This window comes from Tursiops truncatus, chromosome 2 (assembly GCF_011762595.2).
Source record: "Tursiops truncatus isolate mTurTru1 chromosome 2, mTurTru1.mat.Y, whole genome shotgun sequence".
Classification (NCBI taxonomy): Eukaryota; Metazoa; Chordata; class Mammalia; order Artiodactyla; family Delphinidae; genus Tursiops; species Tursiops truncatus.
In genome coordinates, this window is record NC_047035.1 from 84,274,438 (window position 1) to 84,295,591 (window position 21,154).

Consider the following 21,154-nt stretch of genomic DNA (forward strand, 5'->3'; position numbering starts at 1 on the left):
TTATTGTTCTCCTCTTCAGGTCAGTGAGGTTATAAAGTCTGATGTGGAAGGTACAACCCATGTTAGAATGCTCCAGGGCATGGTAAGCTTCCTTTTTGATGTTCTGATTGTCCTCTTAAATAGTTTACGTTTTTTATAACACATAATGAGTAATGTGGGAAATGAGTCTGCATGAAGATATTTTATCTGGACGATGAGGAATATTGGTGATGTGGAGTTTGGGAGAGTAGCCAAGAAGAAACTGAGCAGCATTATTCACAACAGCCAAAAGGTGGGAGCAACCCAAGTGTCCGTCAACATAAAAGGATACACAAAATGTGGTGTATACATACAATGAAATATTATTTGGCCTTAAAAAAGGAAATTCTGTCACATGCTACAACATAGGAAAATTTACTTATGCTAAATAACAATAAGCCAGACACAAAAGGGTGAATATTATTTGATTCCTCCTCTATGAGGTTCCTAGAGTAGTCAAGTTCATAGAAAGTTGCCAGGGCCTAGAGGCAGGGGGAAATGGGGAGTTATTAATGGGTCAAAATTTCAACTGGGGAAGATGAAGAAGTTCTGGAGATGGATGGTGGTGATGGTTACACAACAGTGTGAAAGTACTCAACTGTACACTTAAATTTTATGTTTATTTCACTATAGTGTTTTGGTTTTTTTTTAAGGAAGTAACCGTGATTAAAATGTAAAGGTTTGACTGAGATCATTCATTTGGTCTTTTATTAAGCAAATGTTTGAGCAACTCCTGTATGCCAGGCACTATTTTAGGCCCAGGATACAATGGTGCATAAATCAGATAAGGTCTTTGCTTTCAGAGATCTTACAATGTAATAAGGGAGATAGACTATATGGAAAAAGACAAACGAATAAACAGGGCTTATGATCGTGGCAAGTTTTGTGAAGGAAATGAATAAGGTAAGATGAGAGAGTGATGGGGGAGGGTGTCACTGCTTTAGAATGAGTGGTCAGGGAAACCTCTCTGAGGAGTTGAAACCCTAAGAATGAGCCAATCATGCCAAGAATAGCAGAAGAGTGCTCTAGGCAGAGGGGATGACTGGTGTAAAGGTCCTTGGGTAGAAATGAGTGCTTGGTGTTCAGAGAACAAAGCAGCGTTATCAAGAAAGAAGTGAGTGGTAGGAGAGGAGGGCAGAGAGGTGACGGCGGGTAGATGACACTGATTGAGCTCTTCCTGTGTGCCAGGCACTGTTTAAAGTGCCTTTTGTGTACTAACTCATTCAGTCCTCACAACCCTATGAGGTGGATTCTGTTACTCTCATTTTGCACCTCTTGGGCAACTGAGGCACAGAGAGATTAAGTAACTTGCTCACGTAGACATAGCTAGTAAGCGGTCAGACAGGACTTGGCAGAGTTAGAGTCTTAACCACTGTACTGTATTGCTCTGCCGTCAACAGCAGGAGCTCAGAGGAGGGGTCCAAGCTGGAGATGCACATTTGGGAGTCATCAACATTAGATGGCATTTAAAGCCCTGGGACTGGAGATGAGAGATGACAGCTCTGGAGACAGGAGAGTCCAAGTCTCCTGGATTAAGAATGGGGGGAAAGGGAGAGGAGGAGAGGAAAGAGAGAGAAGCTAACAGAATGGCTCAGTCATTTGGCATTTGACCATTCATTATCTCGGGGAAAATGCTGGTTCTACTGGTTCAGGACCAGAGCTGAGTGACAGGAATCCAAGTCAGTTAAGAAATAACTACTGTTGCTGTAGTTTTTTCTAAAAGACCCTATCGTGTGATGGCTCTGCTGGTGTCTTAGTCTGCTCAGGCTGCTATAACAGGATACCATAAACTGGGTGACTTAAGCAGACATTTCTCACAGTTCTGGAGACTGGACTCTGAGATCAGGGTGCCAACATGGTCAGGTTCTTGGTGAGGGCCCCCCTTCTGGTTCACAGTCTTCTTCTTCTTGCTGTATTCTCACGTTGGGAGGGAGGTGGAAACAGAAAGAGAGAAGGATAAAGAGATCTCCTGTCTCCTCTTTCTATAAGGGCATCAATCCTATCATGAGGGCCTCACTGTCATGACCTAATCTAACCCTAATTACTTCCCAAAGATTCCACCTCCTAATAGCACATTGTGGATAAGTTATGGTTCCAACATAGGAATTCTGGGGGAGATACAAACATTCAGTCCATTGCAGTTAGGTTTCAAAAATTAGCTTTTCAGCTTTCTGTAAATACTTTGGCAGAAAGGGATGTAAGTGTTTATTACAGTTACCCCCCAATTAAGAAATTCAGAAACAGATATTTATGGGTTATATAGCAAACAGATTTCCATTGCAAAATCTTTAGTAAATAACACATTTTATGGTATTTTAGAAAGATGACAGCATATGCAGAAGAGAGAGAGAGAGAGTGTGTGTGTGTGTGTGTGTGTGTATGTGTGTTTAGTTTGGGGAATATATATATATATTTTCCATTCATCTGTTTTATTTTTATTTTATATTGGACTGTAGCTGATATACAATGTTGTGTTAGTGTGCAGGTGTACATCAAAGTGATTCAGTTATACATATACATATACCTATTCTTTTTCAAATTGGGAATATATTAAACACACATTCCTTTAGGAACACTTATGATCCTTTTCTCCTTCCCCTTGGAATCCAAACCTCCTAAGCATATAAAGTCTCAAATTTGATAAAGTTAGTTACTCAACTAACCAAATTAAAGAAAACAGACAAACATCAGAGAAAGTCTCTCCTAGTTACTCCCCCTTCCAGAATTTTAATATTGTGCCTTACAAAAAGTAAATTAGATTTTTCTAAAAGTTTTACTTAGACTTTTAGTGAACTCAGCACGCCCCCCCCCCACCTTTTTTTTCTTTTGGTGGAGGCAAGGAGTGATGTTTAAACTTTTAGATATTCATCCATGTTCTCTTGCCCTTGTACCTAGTATTAGTTCTGCCTGGAATGCCACCCTTCATCAGATTTCTGTTTGTCTTTCAAGACCTTGTTCAAATGTTGCTTGAACCAGAAAGGCACATCTGCTATATGCTTTGTTCCCTGGTATTTCATATGTATGGTAACACTTGGACTGTATTAAAGTGCGTAGTGTGTGTTGCTTTCCTCTACTAGGCTGTGGGTTCCAAGGACGAGATCTAAATCTGTATATCTTAATAACTCTAAAGCTGGATTTGGGCCTTTTAATATTGGCAGTACCTACTGAAAACCAAAAATCTTCCTGACATACTTGAAATGATTCAAAGCCTCAAAACCACAGAATATTCAGCTCTAAGTGTAAGGTAGTCACTTCCTCAGTGTGATTTGTCACAGTGCCAAAAAATCATCCAGTGTTCCCATACTTTTCACTTGGTGGCCCTTCAGGAAAATGGCACTGTCTGAATGATTTTTGCTCTTCTGAATTCTCTCTCTCAGATATCCTAGTTTCTAAAAGACTTACCTATTGTTAAAGAGGGAGAAGCATGAGAAGGCCAGGACACCATCAGATTCTTGGCATTTCTATTTGACACTGAAGTTCTTTACCTTCAGGATTCCCAAGTAGTTGAGGATTATTTGAAATTTGACATGAATTTGCCGAAGTGGTCATTTTTCCAGAGTAATACTTTGTGTAGTCAGCTGTTTGGTTGCCTCTGTGGCTCCTATTGTTGGCTCCCCCTGAGTGCGGTGCACGGTAGACTTGGGCTGTGTGAGATGGCCTAACTGACAGAGCCACTTACGGGTTCTGGATTTTTTTTTTAAACATTCTAAGTTAAGAAAAAGGACATTCGACTTATTACGTTATTGATTTGTGCAATAAAGGGGCCATACTTCATCCAAGCTAGGATGCCATCAATTATGAGATGCATCCCAGTTTCTTAAATGTTACAATGTCTTTAAAAGCTCTACAAGTAATTGCAGTTGCTCTTGGAAAAACTATTAATTCATTGTCAGTTTTCTGTCAGGTGTCCTTTATATATTTAGTTCCTTGAGAAGGGGCAAAACACTTTTGAATTTCCACTAAATTCTTGTTTTTTCCTACCAGTTGCTTTTCGACTGTATGACTTGGATAAAGATGACAAGATCTCCCGTGATGAGCTGTTACAGGTATGTGGGAGAGTTCCCATGCACACGAATAACTTGTGTTTGGGCCCTGCCGGCTTATTCTTGTGGGCAGGAATTGTTCTTTCCTTGAGTAAGCATTTATTTAACACCTGCTGTATGCAGAGTCCTGTCCTAGATATAAAGCAGAGCAGATGACCTGGGGAAACTTGAAATGGCATGTTGAGTTCTCACAGATGTCTCCACTATTTAAAAGCTAACTAAATGTCATTTAAGTGCAGACTGGCACTCAAATATATGAGATGATTTAGATCAGATAGTTCATTTATTGTCAGCTTATTGGTAATTCTGATGACACGAAGGTAAATGCTGCTGTTTTGTATGTCCTTAGGCCTGATGTAAGAGTCAAGGAACTGCTTCTGGGACAGTGGAGCTGAGCCACTACTCACTCGCCTTTGTTGCTCCCCCTAGATAATTCCCTGTTCTAATAGCAGTGACTGGCATTCCATCCTATTAGCATTGCCGTTCTCTTTCTCCCTGCTCCCCCTTCCCTAAATACAAGTTTAGGTAGGGAGAAAATTCTCCTTTTTTCTTTTCTTCTTTTAATATTTATGAATCTTGAGGGACTTCTGGCGGTCCAGTAGTTAAGAATCCACGCTTCCACTGCAGGGACACAGGTTCGATCCCTCATCAGGGAACTAAGATCCCGCATGCTGCGCGGTGTGGCAATAAATAAATAAATAAGTTAATTAATTAATTAAAGGTATTAAAAAATATTTATGAATCTTGAGGACCATAGGGGGCGAAAACATTCAGGAATTTCCATGGGGAGATTTCTCTCTTTCAAGATAAAACTAAAAAGTAAAGTGGTTTCTACTCACCCTGAAGTAAGTCTGAACTCATTGCCTTGAGAAGTCTTCTAAGTTGAGGTTAAGGACCAACCCAGGGTACTCCTACATTTCTGTGTCTGAGTAAAAACCAAAACAGCCTGCAGGTCAATGATAGTGTCCTTTGCTTTTGAATTGAGGGCATCTTTCTTTTTTTTTTTTTTTTAATAAATTTATTTATTTATTTTTGGCTGTGTTGGGTCTTTGTTGCTGTGCGCGGGCTTTCTCTAGTTGTGGCGAGCGGGGGCTACTCTTCGTTGCGGTGTGTGGGCTTCTTACTGCGGTGGCTTCTCTTGTTGTGGAGCACGGGCTCTAGGTGCACGGGCTTCAGTAGTTGTGGCACACGGGCTCAGCTGCTCCACAGCATGTGGGATCTTCCCGGACCAGGGCTGGAACCTGTGTCCCCTGCATTGTCAGGCAGATTCTTAAGCATTGCGCCACCAGGGAAGCCCCGGGGTCATCTTTCTTCAGTAAGAAGAATTTACTTTATTTAAAATTGCTACATCTGGGGGCTTCCCTGGTGGCGCAGTGGTTGAGAGTCCGCCTGCCGATGCAGGGGACACGGGTTCGTGCCCTGGTCTGGGAAGATCCCACGAGCGGCGGGGCCCGTGAACCATGGCCCCTGAGCCTGCGCATCCGGAGCCTGTGCTCTGCGGCGGGAGAGACCACGGCAGTGAGAGGCCCGCGTACTGCACAAAAAAAAAAAAAAAAAAAAAAATTCTGGTTTAACTTCTGGGGGTGATGGATATGTTTATTATCTTGATCGGGGTGATGGTTTTACAAGTGTGAACAGATGTCAGAACTTATCAGGTTGTACATTTTAAATGTGTACATTTTACTGTATATCAATTATACTTCAATAAAGATAGTTGCTATACTCATTTTATGAGGCCAGCATAACTTGGACATGAAAACCTTCTAAAGACTGTAAGAAAATTACAGCGCAGTCTCCTTCACTCACATAGATGTAAAAATCCAAAACAAAATATTAATACGTCGAATCCAGCAATATATAAAAAGGATACTATATTATAGCCAAGTGGCTTTATACCAGGAATTCAAATTAGAAAACCAATCAATAGTATTTCTCCACGGTAGCAGATTAAAGAAGAAAAGTTGAATGGTCTTTTCCATAGAATTTTAATAAAATTCCTCTTCCATTCATGATTTTTTTAAGGTAGCAATGTTGACTTTTTTTTTTTTTTTGCAGTACGCAGACCTCTCACTGTTGTGGCCTCTCCCGTTGCGGAGCACAGGCTCCGGACGCGCAGGCTCAGTGGCCATGGCTCATGGACCCAGCCGCTCCGCGGCATGTAGGATCTTCCCGGACCGGGGCACAAACCTGTGTCCCTTGCATCCTGACTTTTTAAATTTTTATTGGAGTACAGTTGATTTACAATGTTGTGTTAGTTTCTGCTGTACAGCAAAGTGAATCAGTTATACATACACATAGGCCCACTCTTATTAGACTCTTTTCCCGTATAGGTCATTACGGGGTATTGACTAGAGTTCCCTGTGCTGTACAGTAGGTCCTTATTAGTTATCTGTTTTATATATAGTAGTGTGTATATATCAATCCCAGTCTCCCAATTTATCACCCCAACCAATTCATGATTTTTTTTTAAAGTCTTAGAAAAATAGAGATGGGAGCTTTCTTAAACCATTGAAGGGTATATACAAAAAAACCTCACCATGCATTAAAAAAATAGTAATAATAAAAGTTCCATTTGCTAATAAACTTCTGACTGGAACCAAAAGTGACACCATGGAGAGGTAGAAAGAGCATTGGCCAGGTGTGGAGGCCCGGGCAGGCGGCTTGGGCTAGTGGCTGTTAGGACCTGTGTCCAGGCACTTCTGGACCTTTATGTCCTCATTGACAGACTGGATGAGTGATTTTTAAGACACCACCACTCCTGTCCCCACCCCACTGTATACACACAGCACACATGCACAATTAGTTCTATAATTCTAAAAATAAAACACTTCAGAGAATAATTAGACTGGGACCTGAAGAAGCTGCTGTTTAGGATGGATTTGTCTAGTTGGCCACACACAGTCAGGGAAGATGGCAAATGGCTTGGCCGTTTAATATTTTTGTTAGCATTGCCACTTTTTATTTATCCTTCAATTTGTATACTTTTCTACCCTAATGTACAACTTCCGATTTTCAAGAATTGATTTGTGGGTCAGGGGTGGGGGAACAGTCTTGATACAGATCAATATTTCAGCTCTTTTTTTCTTTTCAGAAAATCCTATAATATACTTTTAAAAATCTGTTTCAAGAGATTGGGGAAGGATGTAAAGGAATAGGGGAAAGGGAGTCCTGTGAACAGCTGGGCTAGAAGGCCTTGCTTTCCTGGGGTAAAGCTCAGCTCTTAACCTGTTGAAGACAGAGGTGGTTAACTAGGGCAACGCAAGGCATCATAAAAGCACCCTGTCCCCCATTTCATATTGTCTAAGAGCCATGTCATTAGAGTTGCTTGTTTTGCTTAAGGTAGCAGTTTTCCATGTATATTCACACCCTAAAGTTGTTAGCAGAATAAGTGGGGAGCAGGCAATCTCTTTGTTACATCTGAGAACAAATTTGGAGAAACAGTGTTTAATTCTCTTTTTTCCCACAGTTCTCACAACCCTTTAAATGTGCTTGTCATTTTTCTAAAAGGGGGGATTTAGTATTTAACTCTTCAAGGATCTTTATGTTTCTCGACCATACTTTAGGAATATCTGGGCTAATGCACTGCCTCAAAGAGGACTGCATTCGGGTGAGATTCCAGAAAGCCCTACCAAACTGACTTAAACCTATAAGGGACTAGTTTGCCTCATGCAACAAGAAGCCTGGGGATAGATTGTCCAGGTTGGTACAGTACCTAAATGATGTCCAGGAGCCAGGCTTCTTCTTGCTCTGGCATCCATAGCACATTTGACTTTCACCTCACGGTCCCAGGATGGCTGCTGTACCACTAAGCATCATACCTACGTTCCGGGCAGGAAGAATGGGGAGGACCAAAATGCAAAGGACTCTCCCTGAAGTGAGGCTTTGCCTTCCTATTCAGTGACCTTGCCAGAGAATTCTGCTCACATCATTGTCTAGAATGGCCTAGGTGAGAAGATAAGGGTTTCAGCTTTTTGGCTGTTATATTTGAGGACATCAAAGGAAAAGAGGGTGGGGGTGGCTTTTATCTTTAATTTTAGTAGAAGAGTCCTGCTCACCCCAAGTCTCCAGTAATTCCTGGCTGTTGGTCCTGCAGGTGCTACGCATGATGGTCGGAGTGAATATCTCAGACGAGCAGCTGGGCAGCATCGCAGACAGGACCATCCAGGAGGCTGATCAGGATGGGGACAGCGCCATATCTTTCACAGAATTTGTTAAGGTCAGTCACTTACTTACCTCTTGGTTTGAAGAAGTTAAATCCTACTACACAGGAGGGAGGGAGAAAAACATAATTCACATAAGAGCTTGAGACAGTATCTCCTGTTGTGACCTTCATAACTGTCGTTGGGTTTTGTTTTTTTTAACAGGTTTTGGAGAAGGTGGACGTAGAACAGAAAATGAGCATCCGATTTCTTCACTAAAGGACTGAGACCAAACTGTTCCTTGCTTTCTAGTATTTAAGAACTGGAACTTGAAAGTCCTCCTGTACACCAGCCCCACCTCCATCCCATCATTCCCCTTCTCCCAAAGTACTACTGCTGTTGCATGACAACCCCAAATATGTTCCATCAACACAAACCTGCCTTTGGTGTATAAACAGGGCATTACAGAATGGTACACCCCGCCTAATTCTGTTCAGTATCATTCGCTGGATATCTCCATTTCTAAATATCATCTCCCCCTATTCTGCTGCTGAGTGCCACGTGTCCATCCAGTCTGAGAAGTGAGAGGGATTCATGCCAAGAACCAGCCAGCAAAGCTCTTTGACTGGATGTGGACCGTAGCCATGCTGCCTTCCCCCCAGCTTGGGTCTGGCATGCTCCTTCATCCTTTTTTATACGTCCTTTGCTTCCTACTTCTCTTTCACCCAATCTACCATTCACTTAATCTTTCAGTGTCCCTGCTTTTTATTAAGCTTCAGTCCCCTCTGTTCTACTTGGCACCCCAAGCTATGCCTGTTAAATGTATTTCTGACTTGGCAGTATAGTTCAGTGGTCTGGCGGTTTTTAATCTACTTTTACTCTTAAATGGGTCTTTGGGATGTTGCCTCTTCAGGAGCTTTTTGGTCAATACTTCTCTCGGAAGAATGTCTTGACCATCTCTTGGTCCCCTCTGCTCTGTCACCAAAGGGCTGTTGGTTGGAGATGTTCTTGAAAGATAAGGGTTATAGAGACAAGTCTTCTGGGTGGCTTGCCCAGGTCGCTCTACCTCTGGCCTCCGATTCTCAACATACATACCTACGTGGCTGCTCCTGTTAGTACAGTGTTGACTCTCCACAAATTAGCCATATGCCTGCAGGCTTGCTTAGTTTGAGGATGCTGTCACCACCAGAATAGCTGCTCTGACAGTATGCTTGTCAGGGGTGTTTCTCATGGCTGCTTGAACAAGGAGACTGGGCACCCTAAAAGTATTCCCACCTCTGCAGCATGGTTTATGCCTCAGTGCTGTGTGCCCTGGAATGTTTTTCTCTTCACATTTCCAAGTAGAAAGATAAGTGCCTAACTTATCCCAGTCCACAAGATTTAAAGATTGTCCTCAGTGTCTTGAGGTTTTACACAAAATTCTCTATGAATTTTACACCTGGCACATGTTACTGCTGGAAGCCATAGTCAGCTCCTAATACAGGTCCAAAGCATTGAATGTATCGTATCATTAGCTGCCTGGTTACAATGACATCCTAGCTCCTCTCTTAGACCACTGCTAATCCCTTAGGAACAAGGGCTCTGGCACTGGTGGCACGACCTGAGGTGGCATAATAGGCCTTTGCATGAACCAGAGCAACCTCTCTGCCTAAGTCAGCTTAGTATAGACCTCATTGAATCAGGCTGTTATTATCCTAACATCTGTCTTTATGAGTCTCTTCATCCATATCTGTCCTTGGCTGACTTTCTCTGACTCATTGCTTGCTTGCTGTTTCCTTGCTTTGGAAGGCTATCCAAGATGTATACACAATACTTAAGGAAGGAAATTACTTTAAAAAAAAACAAAAAAACAAAAAAAAAAACACTGCAAAGGGATTAGGAAGAGTGGAGAAGAAAGAGTGGCCAGGCTGGATGACTCAAGTATAAATGACTGAGGAATTCTTGGTGAAGTATCAGTCTTACTTTGTGATCAAGTGATGTAATATAGGAATTGTATAAAAGGGAAGAATTGTCTGACACTGGTCTGTTAGAGAGGTACTTCAGAGGCTCCTTGACCTGCATATTTAAAGTTCCTGAGATTACGGCTTTTTGCTCCTTTTGGCTGTATAGCAATCTGTTTTAATCCACAGTTGTGCCTTATTGTTTCATTAAAATTGTATTCTTTGATCCATCAATAAATACTTGTGGTTAAAACAAAATAACTTGGGTGATTTTTGTCCCTTTGTTTTACAAGAATTTTACATAACTCAGTCCCCTTCTTCAAGTTTGAAATCACAGTGTGTCTCACTTACTCGGGTTTATGTCTGTGCTATCAAATGCCTTTATTTGAACGTAATTGGAACATGACATGAGATTCTATCGGCTTTCATATCGGCTGCTGCCTGGACATAACAGGTGGGAGCGTTCATTTAGGGGCCAACACTAACACTTTGACAGCCTTAGCCACCGCCCACTTGCTCCAGGTAGGATTCCATTTCTGTTCTTGACTCTCTGACTCCTTAAATGTAGAAGAGGTCTAAAATAGGGTATCTGTCTATTGCTTGTTAATAAGTTGTCTACCCCCTCATGTACGTACAGTCTCAATGACATATTGTACCCAGCTATTGTTACATGGCTTTTCACATCTTCACGTTTCAGTCTGCTATGTAGGGTATGAGTACCTCTTCTTATTTTAAGGTTTAGTGTCACGCCACAAGACTCAAAAGAGTAATAGCTAGAGTCATCCTATAAATTCTAACACAATACCCTCTTCTTTTCCGGTCCCTGTGCCTCAAAAGTCCATTCAAAATGACTTGCACTGTTTCAGCTTTGCTTCATTTTGAGTGTAACTTTAGGATTTGGAGAAAGTGACAAACAGATGGAGTGACCATGCTGTCAGTTTTGGAGGAAGCTTAATGTTACTGACCATGGCCACAGGTATACCAGTCTGTGACTAAAATAAGACATTCATTGATACTGTAAAAAAAAATTTTAAGAACATTACAACATTACCTGCAGTTTGAAGAGAATCCCCTTAACTAATTTTATTTCCCTTGCTCCCTTCTGGTCTACCCATGCATTACATATTTCTAAAGTAAATGAAACATAACATGAGATGATAACAGCTTTTAGAAATTAACGTATCGTAATATTTCCCCATGTTAACTGTTCTTCCTTGTTTGTATCAACAGTTACATAATATTTTACCAACTTGATGTAATATTTACTTAACCATTACCTTACGTGGCATGTGGGATCTTCCCCGACCAGAGATCAAACCCACGTCCGCCTGCGGTGGAAGCACAGAGTCTTAACCATTGGACCACCAGGGAAGTCCCATTACTTTATTTGCTCATTGTTTCCAATTTTATGTTATAAAATAATGGTACAATGAATGCCTTTTTGCATACAACTTTCTTTTTTCTTTGAAAAAATTTTGTGGGAGTGGGATTACTAGAGCAAACTTTAGGCATTTACTTACAGCTTTTGATAGGCTTCAAGAGAATGCTGGAAGCAATCAAATTACTCTTTTTACCTTCAGTATTCTTTTTAGAATGTTCTTCATGGTCACGTATTTTTTCAAATTGATTATAGAATCCTGTCAAATTTTGTATTTAAAACACTATTAGAATAGATTGTCTTGATTGGGATTTAGAGCAGGTATTTACTGTAGAGACGCCTCATGGAGGACTGTCTTTACAAACTGCATTTCTTAAGCTACAAGCCAGGTGTTTATCCTGTTCCCCAAACACTGAAAGCAGAATTGCTTGGAAGGCAGTCATCATTACTGGACTGAAATTCCCTAAATTCACATTCCTTTGGCTGAGATTTGAGTCAACTAGTGATTCAAACTGAAGATGGCTGGGCTTCCCTGGTGGCGCAGTGGTTGAGAGTCCGCCTGCCAATGCAGGGGACACGAGTTCATGCCCCAGTCCGGGAAGATCCCACATGCCGCGGAGCGGCTGGGCCCGTGAGCCATGGCCACTGAGCCTGCGCATCCGGAGCCTGTGCTCTGCAACGGGAGAGGCCACAACAGTGAGAGGCCTGCGTACTGCAAAAAAAAACCCAAAAAACTGAAGATGGCTGATTTGCCAGTACAGACCGTATAACATCTAGCTTAATAGAAACTCCAGTTTCGAGATTTTCATTTTCTTTTCCTCTATGCCAAGCAGTGATGAGAGATTTACCTGGTAAGTTTGTGAGGTACTGCAGGCTGTTTCTGAGAGGGAACTGAGAGGGAGCAGATAGCAATGAAGAGTCTCGTGTCTTTTAAGATGGAGTAAGTAGGGAATTCCCTGGCGGTCCAGTGGTTAGGACTCAGTGCTTTTGGAGTAAGTAACTGGCCTGACATCTTTACCTAATGTATAAGCTGATCAAGGACATGGTCTTGAGGTGCCAAGACTCAGTTTTCTTCTCTAAGCTCTTAAGTCTCTAAGCACTAGATTCTGATCTCTCATCAAAACTAGCAAGGCTGTTTGTTTGGAGGCATGGTCCTGACACTTCCAACCACCTTTGCAGTCTATTCAAGAACTGAAGCAGGTAGGTGAATTGTTATATCTCGTACCTGAATGTGGCTGGAGAAATAAGAATTGATCAAAGAAAGTCTCCGGGCTACCACAGTAGATATCAAGCACCATTAACCAGAGTTTGTGTTTTATTCACAAGAAAATCTCGTATTCCCTAAAACACACACACACACACACACACACACACACACACACACACACACACACAGATATTCTTTAGAAATAAATCTGATAAATTCTAATAAACCTCGTGATATGGTCATCCAGCCCATAACAAATTGGAAGTAGTTAAATTAACAGGCACTACTAGAAACTGGTATGCTGATAACCAAGAAGGGCAGCTGACAAAGGAGGAGACAATATGAAAAACCAAGTAACTCAGTAGACATTCTAGTGTAGACCAGATAATCCTAAGCAGTTCATTAAACCTGAAGGCATTTCAACAGCATGTGTTTATAGAAAAGACCTCAAGTCATCAAGAAAAGGTCTAAAATGTGCTGGTGCTTATAAGTTTAAGCTTCAATAAAATAGAAGTTTACTTAGGTGAAACATCCCTGATAATACTAAAAAATTAAATGCTATTACATGTAATTCAGGCTGCACCTAGATCTGTGTAACTCAATACTATTTGTCCTGGTCGATCTCAGTAATTCCTGCCTGGTTTTTCCTTTTCCTTTTCTACATCTTTTTTCTTAGCATTTTGTAAAAAGCAATGGTTGATGGTGACTTCAAGTGGTGGCATGGCTTAGAGACATATCTGCAAACAACCTTATGGGCTGTGGAGAGAAAAAGCTTTATTCTCTGTGACACTATATTTCTTGCGGGTAGGTGTTATCTTTTCTCTGTCAACTTGGGTATAGCAGATTTCTAGCTGTTATTAAATTATCCTCTGCAGGGTATCTCTTTGGGAAGAAGGCTGCCATGGAGACCCTCATGATCTGATGAAACATCTTCTCAGAACAGACTCAATCTCTGTATAAAAACTTTCAACTTTAGCAGAATGCACATGCTGTACTATAAATGATTTTGTGCTGCCTCCTACGTCCTTCTGGCAGATGTGGAGCCGAATCACAAACCTGAGATAGCATACAATCCGTGTTTGTAAAACATGACTCTGCATTCTGTGAGCTCCTCCTCTGTGCGCATGAAATTAGGGGCAATTCTGGTAGCTTCGTAGTCACAGAGACATCATCGATATTGCGAGATGGTTAGAGAACAGAAAGAGGCAGATACTAGCAAAGTTTGCAAAAGGGGAAAAGGGCAAATTTCAGAAATGATCCACTCATTTGTTTGACATTATTCCCCAGCAGAATTTTAGAATAAGTCACTACATGGTTGTGAAGACATGGAAAAGAATTTGATGATCACCAGGATGCTGATGTTTTTGGCAAAGAATTAAGTAGGCAGAATTCCTCTCACTTATTTCAAAGTTTTATTAAATTTGTGTGTCAGATCAGTGAAATAGGCAGAGTGTTGCTTTTTTAAAATTTATTTATTCATTTAGTTATTTTTGGCTGCGTTGGGTCTTCGTTGGTGTGCGCGGGCTTTCTCTAGTTGCGGCGAGCGGGGGCTACTCTTCCTTGCGGTGCGCAGGCTTCTCATTGCAGTGGCTTCTCTTGTTGCAGAGCACAGGCTCTAGGCACACGGGCTTCAGTAGTTGTGGCACACAGGCTCAGTAGTTGTGGCTCACGGGCTCTAGAGCACCAGCTCAGTAGTTGTGGCACATGGGCTTAGTTGCTCCGCGGCATGTGGGATCTTCCTGGACCAGGGCTCGAGCCCGTGTCGCCTGCCTTGGCAGGCAGATTCTTAACCACTGCGCCACCAGGGAAGTCCCCTAGAGTGTTGTTTTCAGCAAAACATATGACTGGGTCTCTCATAGTATTCATAAGGTTAAGATGGAGAAAATTGTGTTGGATTACAGTTGATGTATTTGAGGATGGTAGCTGAATAACCATACACCAAAAATCTAAAAGATCAGTATCAGCAGTCTTGAAAAAGAGGGACAGAATTGGAATCACACTTCCCAATTTCAAAATTTGCTTACTACAAAGCTACGGTAATCAAGGCATGAGGATAGACTGCCTCATGCTCTAGTCCATAGAGCAATGGACTAGAATCATGAGTCTAGAAATAAATCCTCACATTTGTGGTCAGCTGATCTTTGACAAGGATGCCAAAGCAAACTGGTGGGGGAAACAGTAGTCTTTCGATACAACTGGGGCAATTGGATATCCTTATGCAAACGAATGAAGTTGGACCCCTACCTCACACCATATGCAAACAACAACAACAAAAAATCAAATGACTTTTAAAAATGTATGAAAGACTATGTAAGAGCTAAAGTTACAAAACTTGTAGAAGAAAACATAGGCATAAATCTTCATGACCTTGGGTTAGGCAGTGGTTTCTTAAATATGATACCAAAAGCACAGTCAACAAAATAAAAAATAGGTAAACTGGACATCATCAAAATTTAAAACTTTTGGGACTTCCCTGGCAGTCCAGCGGTTAAGACTCTGCACTTCCACTGCAGGGGGCATGAGTTCGATCCGTGGTCAGAGAACAAAGATCCCACAAGCCACGTGGCATGAAAAAAAATTTTAACTTTTGTTGTTCAAGAAAGTGAAAAGATAATCTATAGAGTGGGAGAAAATACTTGCAAATCATATCCTGTTAAGGGACTTGTACCCACATTATATGAATTACATCTCAACAATAAAAAGACAACCCAATTATGCAACCCTTGGGCACTGTTGCTGGGAATGTAAGATGGTAGAGCCACTGTGGAAAACAGTATGGCTGTTCCTCAAAAAATTAAAAATAGAATTACCATATGATCCAGAAATCCCACTTTTGGGTATACACCCAAAAGAATTGAAAGCAGGGTCCTTTTTTTTTTTTTTAACCACTGTAGCATCCAGTTTCTATTCACAAAGAAAAAGCTCCAGTCCATCTTTTAAACTTTTTTTGAAAAATTCCTGACGTTACAGAACTAAACTGAAATGTATTAATATTCCACTCACATTTACATGACAAACAGACAAAAAGTTCATGAGCCAAAAAAACACAAAAAACAAAAAACAAGGAGAAGCTTATAAAACTAAATATGGATCTCAGCATTAGCAGCTGAACAGAGAAAGGAATTTAAATGCTTTAACTAAAAAATCACGAGTGGATGATAAAGTGTGTAGAAACTGAAAATTTACAAACTATTTAAAACCTGGAATCGCTGACTGTACTCAGATGGATCATGGGTAGTGATGAACAGTAGAAAGGGATTATGGATGAATCTGCATTGTTCTAGATGCTCCTCATGCCACCTGTCTCCGAGGAAAGCCTGACATTTATTAGACATTGAGCCAGGCTAATGCTGACAGCAGATCCAGTGATGGTAACCTGCTTATCAGTAGATCCTTCCACTGGGTTCACAATTTTGATCTGCACCCCAGATATCTGACGGATCTCATTGATTTTGGCGCCTTGATGCCCGATTATGCAGCCAATCAAATCATTGGGAACTGTGAGTTCATGAAAAGTAGTGTGAGCAGATGCATCCAAACCACTGAATCCGGTGTTGCCATGTGTCATGGGAAAATGAGACTGTTGCATTGCCAACTGGAGCAGCTTGGTCAAATCTGGCTGTGGAATGGCATACTGTCCTTGAATGGCATAGGCCTCTAGAGGCAGTCCCTCTAGGTCAGCGTTGAGGCACATGGACGGGGTGGTGTGGGGAGCTCACACGGTCCCTGTCTGTGCTGTACCTGTCCTGACCACCTGCAAAGATGACCGGAGAACTGGAGGCTTGGGCCAGTATGGGATGGTCACACCCTTTGGTGGGGGGGGACTGGGAGAGAGTCTCCAACATGACCACGCAGATCTGTTTCACACCCTCAGTGATGGATTGCGGAATGCCAATAAGAGTGATGGCCTGTTCAGTCGAGCTGGGGAGCATATCCCCTGCCACCTGGACCTGAGCCCCTGTACTCTCTCCTATTTCCTTGATCTTGCAACCACCTTTCCCAATGAGAGCTACATTGACCAGCAGGGGCCACCAGCCTCAGGGTGACTGGGGCTCTACTGGCAGCTGTGCTACTGGTCATAGAGCTGCTGATGTCCTCTTCCAGTTTGTCAATGATCATAACAAAGGCTTTGAAGATGGCATTAGTGGGTCCAGCCAAAGTGATAATCCTCTCAGGACAATTCCCTCCTGAGATGTTGATACGTGCACCACTCTCCTCGCGCATCTTCCTAACTGATTCTCCTTTCTTTCCCGATGATACTGCCAACTTCCTTTCCATGCATAAGTAGCCAGATGGTGAGAGTGACATTTAATCCACCTTCATTCACACCGGTGTCCATGTCGAGCAGTGTTCTGAGGAGCTGGACTCTGAGTGGTCAAGTCTTTGGTCACTGGTGGGGGTGAAAGCCAAAAACTGCAGGCGCGAGACGACTGAGGGGAAAAAAGGAACCTGCGGGAAGGGGAAGGGCGGGAGGCTGGGGCGGAACAATAGGGGCTGGCGGGAAGGCAAGGGGGCCCCTCCGGAGCGGGGGTGGGTGCGGGAGTTGGGGGGGTGGGGGGAGGGGGGAGAAGGAGGAGGGGGAGGGGAGGGGGGAGGGAGAGGATAGTGGGGAGGAAGGGCGAAAGAGACCCCGGGGCGAGTGGAGGGCAGCGGAGGGTGGGCAGGCGGGAGAGGGCATGCTCTGGCTGCTGCCTCAGCTGGTCTGGGAGAGTAGGGTCTTAAAGAGGTATTTGTATACCTATGTTCATAGCAGCACTGTTCACAATAGCCAAAGGTGGAAGCAACCTAAACATCCACTGACACATGAATGGAAAACCAAAATGTGGTATATACATACAGTGATATATCATTCAGCCTTAAAATGGAAGGAAATTTTGACCCATGCTACAACATGAATGAACCCTAAAGATATTATGCTAAGTAAAAGAAGCCCATCACTAAAGGACAAATACTGTATGATTCCAGGGCCTGGAGGAATGGGAGATTAGGGAGTGATAGCTAAGGGGTGTGAGGTTTCTTTATTTGTATTAATGAAATGTTCTAAAATCGTGTTGATGGATGTATAATTTTGTGACTATACCAAAAGCCATTGAATGGTACATATCAAATGGATGAATTATATGACATTTGAATTATACCTCAGTATAACTATTTATTTATTTATTTATTTATTTATTTATTTTAATCTTTGGCTGGATCAGGTCTTAGCTGTGGCATGCGGGATCTTTTTTTGTTGCGGCGCGCTGGCTTCTCTCTAGTTGTGGCAGCCGGCTCCAGAGCGCGTGGGCTCTGTAGCTGCAGAATGCAGGCTCTCTAGCTGTGTGTGGCCCAAGGGCTTAGTTGCCCCACAGCACGTGGGATCTTAGGTCCCCCACCAGGGATTGAACCTGAGTCCCCTGCATGGGAAGGTGGATTCTTAACCTCTGGACCACCAGGGAAGTCCCTCAATATAACTTTAAATAAAAGATCAGTGGGGGGGGAAAAAAAATCAGTGGGAATCCCCTGGCAGTCCAGTGGTTAGGACTCTACACTTTCACTGCTGAGGGTGTGAGTTCAATCACTGGTCAGGGGAACTAAGATCCTGCCAGCTGTGCAGTGTGGCCAAAAAATAAAAAATAAAAATAAATAAAAATTAAAAAAATAAAAGATCAGTGTCAGACTTAAGGAAAACCTTCCATGACATGCCAAGGGATTTACTGTCAGTATTCAGTCCTTTTCAACATCCCAAGACAAAGCATAAAAGTAGTGTTTATTAATTTTTTAAAGTAACATAATGCCATAAAAATAGTTAATAGTAGTCCCTCCATGGGAGAATAGAGGCTAAATTATCTTAATAATTTGCATTCAATCAATAATAGCTAATATTAAAAAAATAATAATTTTATTTATTTTTGGCTGTGTTGGGTCTTCATTGTTGTGAACAGGCTTTCTTTAGTTGCGGTGAGCGGGGGCTACTCTTCGTTGCGGTGCGTGGGCTTCTCATTGTTGTGGCTTCTCTTGCTGCGGAGCACAGGCTCTAGGTGCACAGGCTTCCGCAGTTGTGGCACGTGGGCTCAGTAGTTGTGGCTTGCAGCCTCTAGAGCTCAGGCTCAGTAGTTGTGGTGCACGGGCTTAGCTACTCTGAGGCATGTGGGATCTTCCCAGGCCAGGGCTATGAACCCGTGTCCCTTGCATTGGCAGGCAGACTCTTAACCACTGCGCCACCAGGGAAGCCCAATAATAGCTAACATTTATGTGGCATTTACTATATGCAAGGCACTGTTTTGTGTGCTTGACAAATATTAATTCTAATCCTCACAGCAACCTTAGGAGGCAGGTACAGTTATTATCACAATTTTACAGGGGAGGGTATTAAGCCCCAGAGAGGCTATATGATTTTTTCTCCCAAGATCAAAGTCACACCTCGTTAGTGGTAGAGCCTGGATTCAAGCCCAGGAACTCTGCACAGTCCATGCTCTTAATCATTTCACTCTCCAACAACCTTTATTTTTAACAAAGATAGATGTAAATTCCTGTATTTAAACTAAAAAGAAGAGATGGCAAGCAAGAGACACCTGTGTATTTTAAGATATCAAAAATTTGAAGACCATCATCTTTTAAGGACATTGTCAAAATGATGTATCCCCAAGAAGCAAAATGGTGAAGTGTTCAGGGCAACTTACTACCTTGTGCAAGTATAGGAACTAAGGCTTTAATCTAGAGAAAAGAAAGTAGTTATATTAAAATATTTAGTATCTATATTATTCATACAGCTAAGGACCTGTCCTTGAAAGGCTCTATTTTGGTTTTTTCCGGAGGACAGAATTAGGTGGTTTAATGTAGAGTTTGAAAGCATGGACTTTGGAAACAGATTGGGTGGGTTCAGATCTGGCATTACCACTTAACCAGGCACATGAACTTGGGTAATTCTTCTGTGTCTTCTTCCTTAACTGTAAAATGGGGATTATGATGATAATGATAACACTACCAACATCATAGGTTGCTGTGAGGATTAAATGAGTGCCTGACACATGCTAAGCATTATATCAGTTTTATTAACGAGTGGAAGTGATAGGTTGATAGATTCCAGCTTATTCTAAGGAAGAATTTCCTAATAATTATAACTGTTCAAATGAGGAACAGGATGTTCCTCAAACTAGTGCATTCCCTAGCCCTTAGTTGCTAGAACTGCTTAAGCAAAATCTTGAATGAACACTTCTGTCAGCAATCTTGCAGAATCCCTAAATTACAATACAGGTTTATCTAGATGATCTAGAATTCCTGCATGTTAATTCATAATATGATTACTAGGTTCTCTAAGTAGCTATAACAGTATTTTACAGAAAATGTTTTGTATTTGTTTTTTGTTAAATAAATAAATATTTATTTATTTATTTTTGGCTGCGTTGAGGCCTTTGTTGCTGTGCACGGGCTTTCTCCAGTTGCGGCAAGCAGGGTCTACTCTTCGTTGCCACACGCAGGCTTACTGAGGTGGCTTCTCTTGTTGCAGAGCTCGGGCTCTAGGCTTGCAGGCTTCAGTAGTTGTGGCACGTGGGCTCAGTAGTTGTGGCTCGCGGGCTCTAGAGCACAGGCTCAGTAGTTGTGGTGCACGGGCTTAGCTGCTCTGCGGCATGTGGGATCTTCCCAGATAAGGCATCGAACCCGTGTCCCCTGCATTGGCAGGCGGATTCTTTTTTTTATTTTTTATTTATTTATTTATTTATTTTGGCAGGTGGATTCTTAACTGCTGCACCACCAGGGAATTCCCTTTGTATTTGTTTTTGTTTTTAGGAATACACATAAGAATATCTGCAAAGGACTTAAATATCTACAAAGGACTTATTAAATTTTTCCTAAGAATTTATCGTTTTTGATGCTAAATATCTACAAAGGACTTACTAAATTTTTCCTAAGAATTTATCGTTTTTGATGCTATTAAAAAAACTGTGAATGCAGTTTTTTTAAAAATATTTATTTATTTGGTTGCGCTGGGTCTTAGTTGCGGCAGGAGGGCTCCTTAGTTGCGGTATTCAAACTTTTAGTTGCAGCGTGCCTGTGGCATCTAGTTCCCTGACCAGGGATCGAACCCAGGCCCCCTGCATTGGGAGCGTGGAGTCCCATCCACTGCACCACCAGGGAAGTCCCCCAACGCAGTTGTTTTCTTAATTTCACTTTTGTTATTAGTGTAGAGTATAAAGTTGATTTTTTGTATACTAATCTTGTATCCTACAACCTTGCTAAACATGTAAGTTCTAGTAGTTTGTTTTGTTTTTGTTTTTGCTGTGTCTGTGTCTGTGTTTTCCTTATGACTTTCTACAAAGGATCATGTCATCTGCCAATGAAAGCAGTTTTATTTCTTCCAATCTGGATGCCTTTTGTTTATTTGCCTTTTCACACTGGCTACACCCTCCAGTACAATGTAGAGTAGAGGTGGTGGGAGACTGCGTCCT

General features: G+C 42.0%; 1 protein-coding gene and 1 pseudogene across 1 annotated transcript in view; one reads left to right on the top strand and one right to left on the bottom strand.

Moving 5' to 3' along the window:
* The window catches only part of CHP1 (calcineurin like EF-hand protein 1), a 37,133-nt gene extending 26,732 nt beyond the window's left edge, over positions 1–10,401 (top strand). The window contains exons 5-7 of the mRNA XM_004325191.3: positions 4,003–4,064; positions 8,155–8,277; positions 8,426–10,401. Coding sequence (XP_004325239.1) covers positions 4,003–4,064; positions 8,155–8,277; positions 8,426–8,479 — 239 coding nt within the window. The 3' untranslated portion in view covers positions 8,480–10,401. The remainder of the gene's footprint in view (positions 1–4,002; positions 4,065–8,154; positions 8,278–8,425) is intronic.
* A 5,590-nt stretch (positions 10,402–15,991) lies between these two features.
* On the bottom strand, positions 15,992–17,166 carry LOC101332440 (poly(rC)-binding protein 2 pseudogene; annotated as a pseudogene).
* Between the last annotated feature and the right edge of the window lie 3,988 nt (positions 17,167–21,154).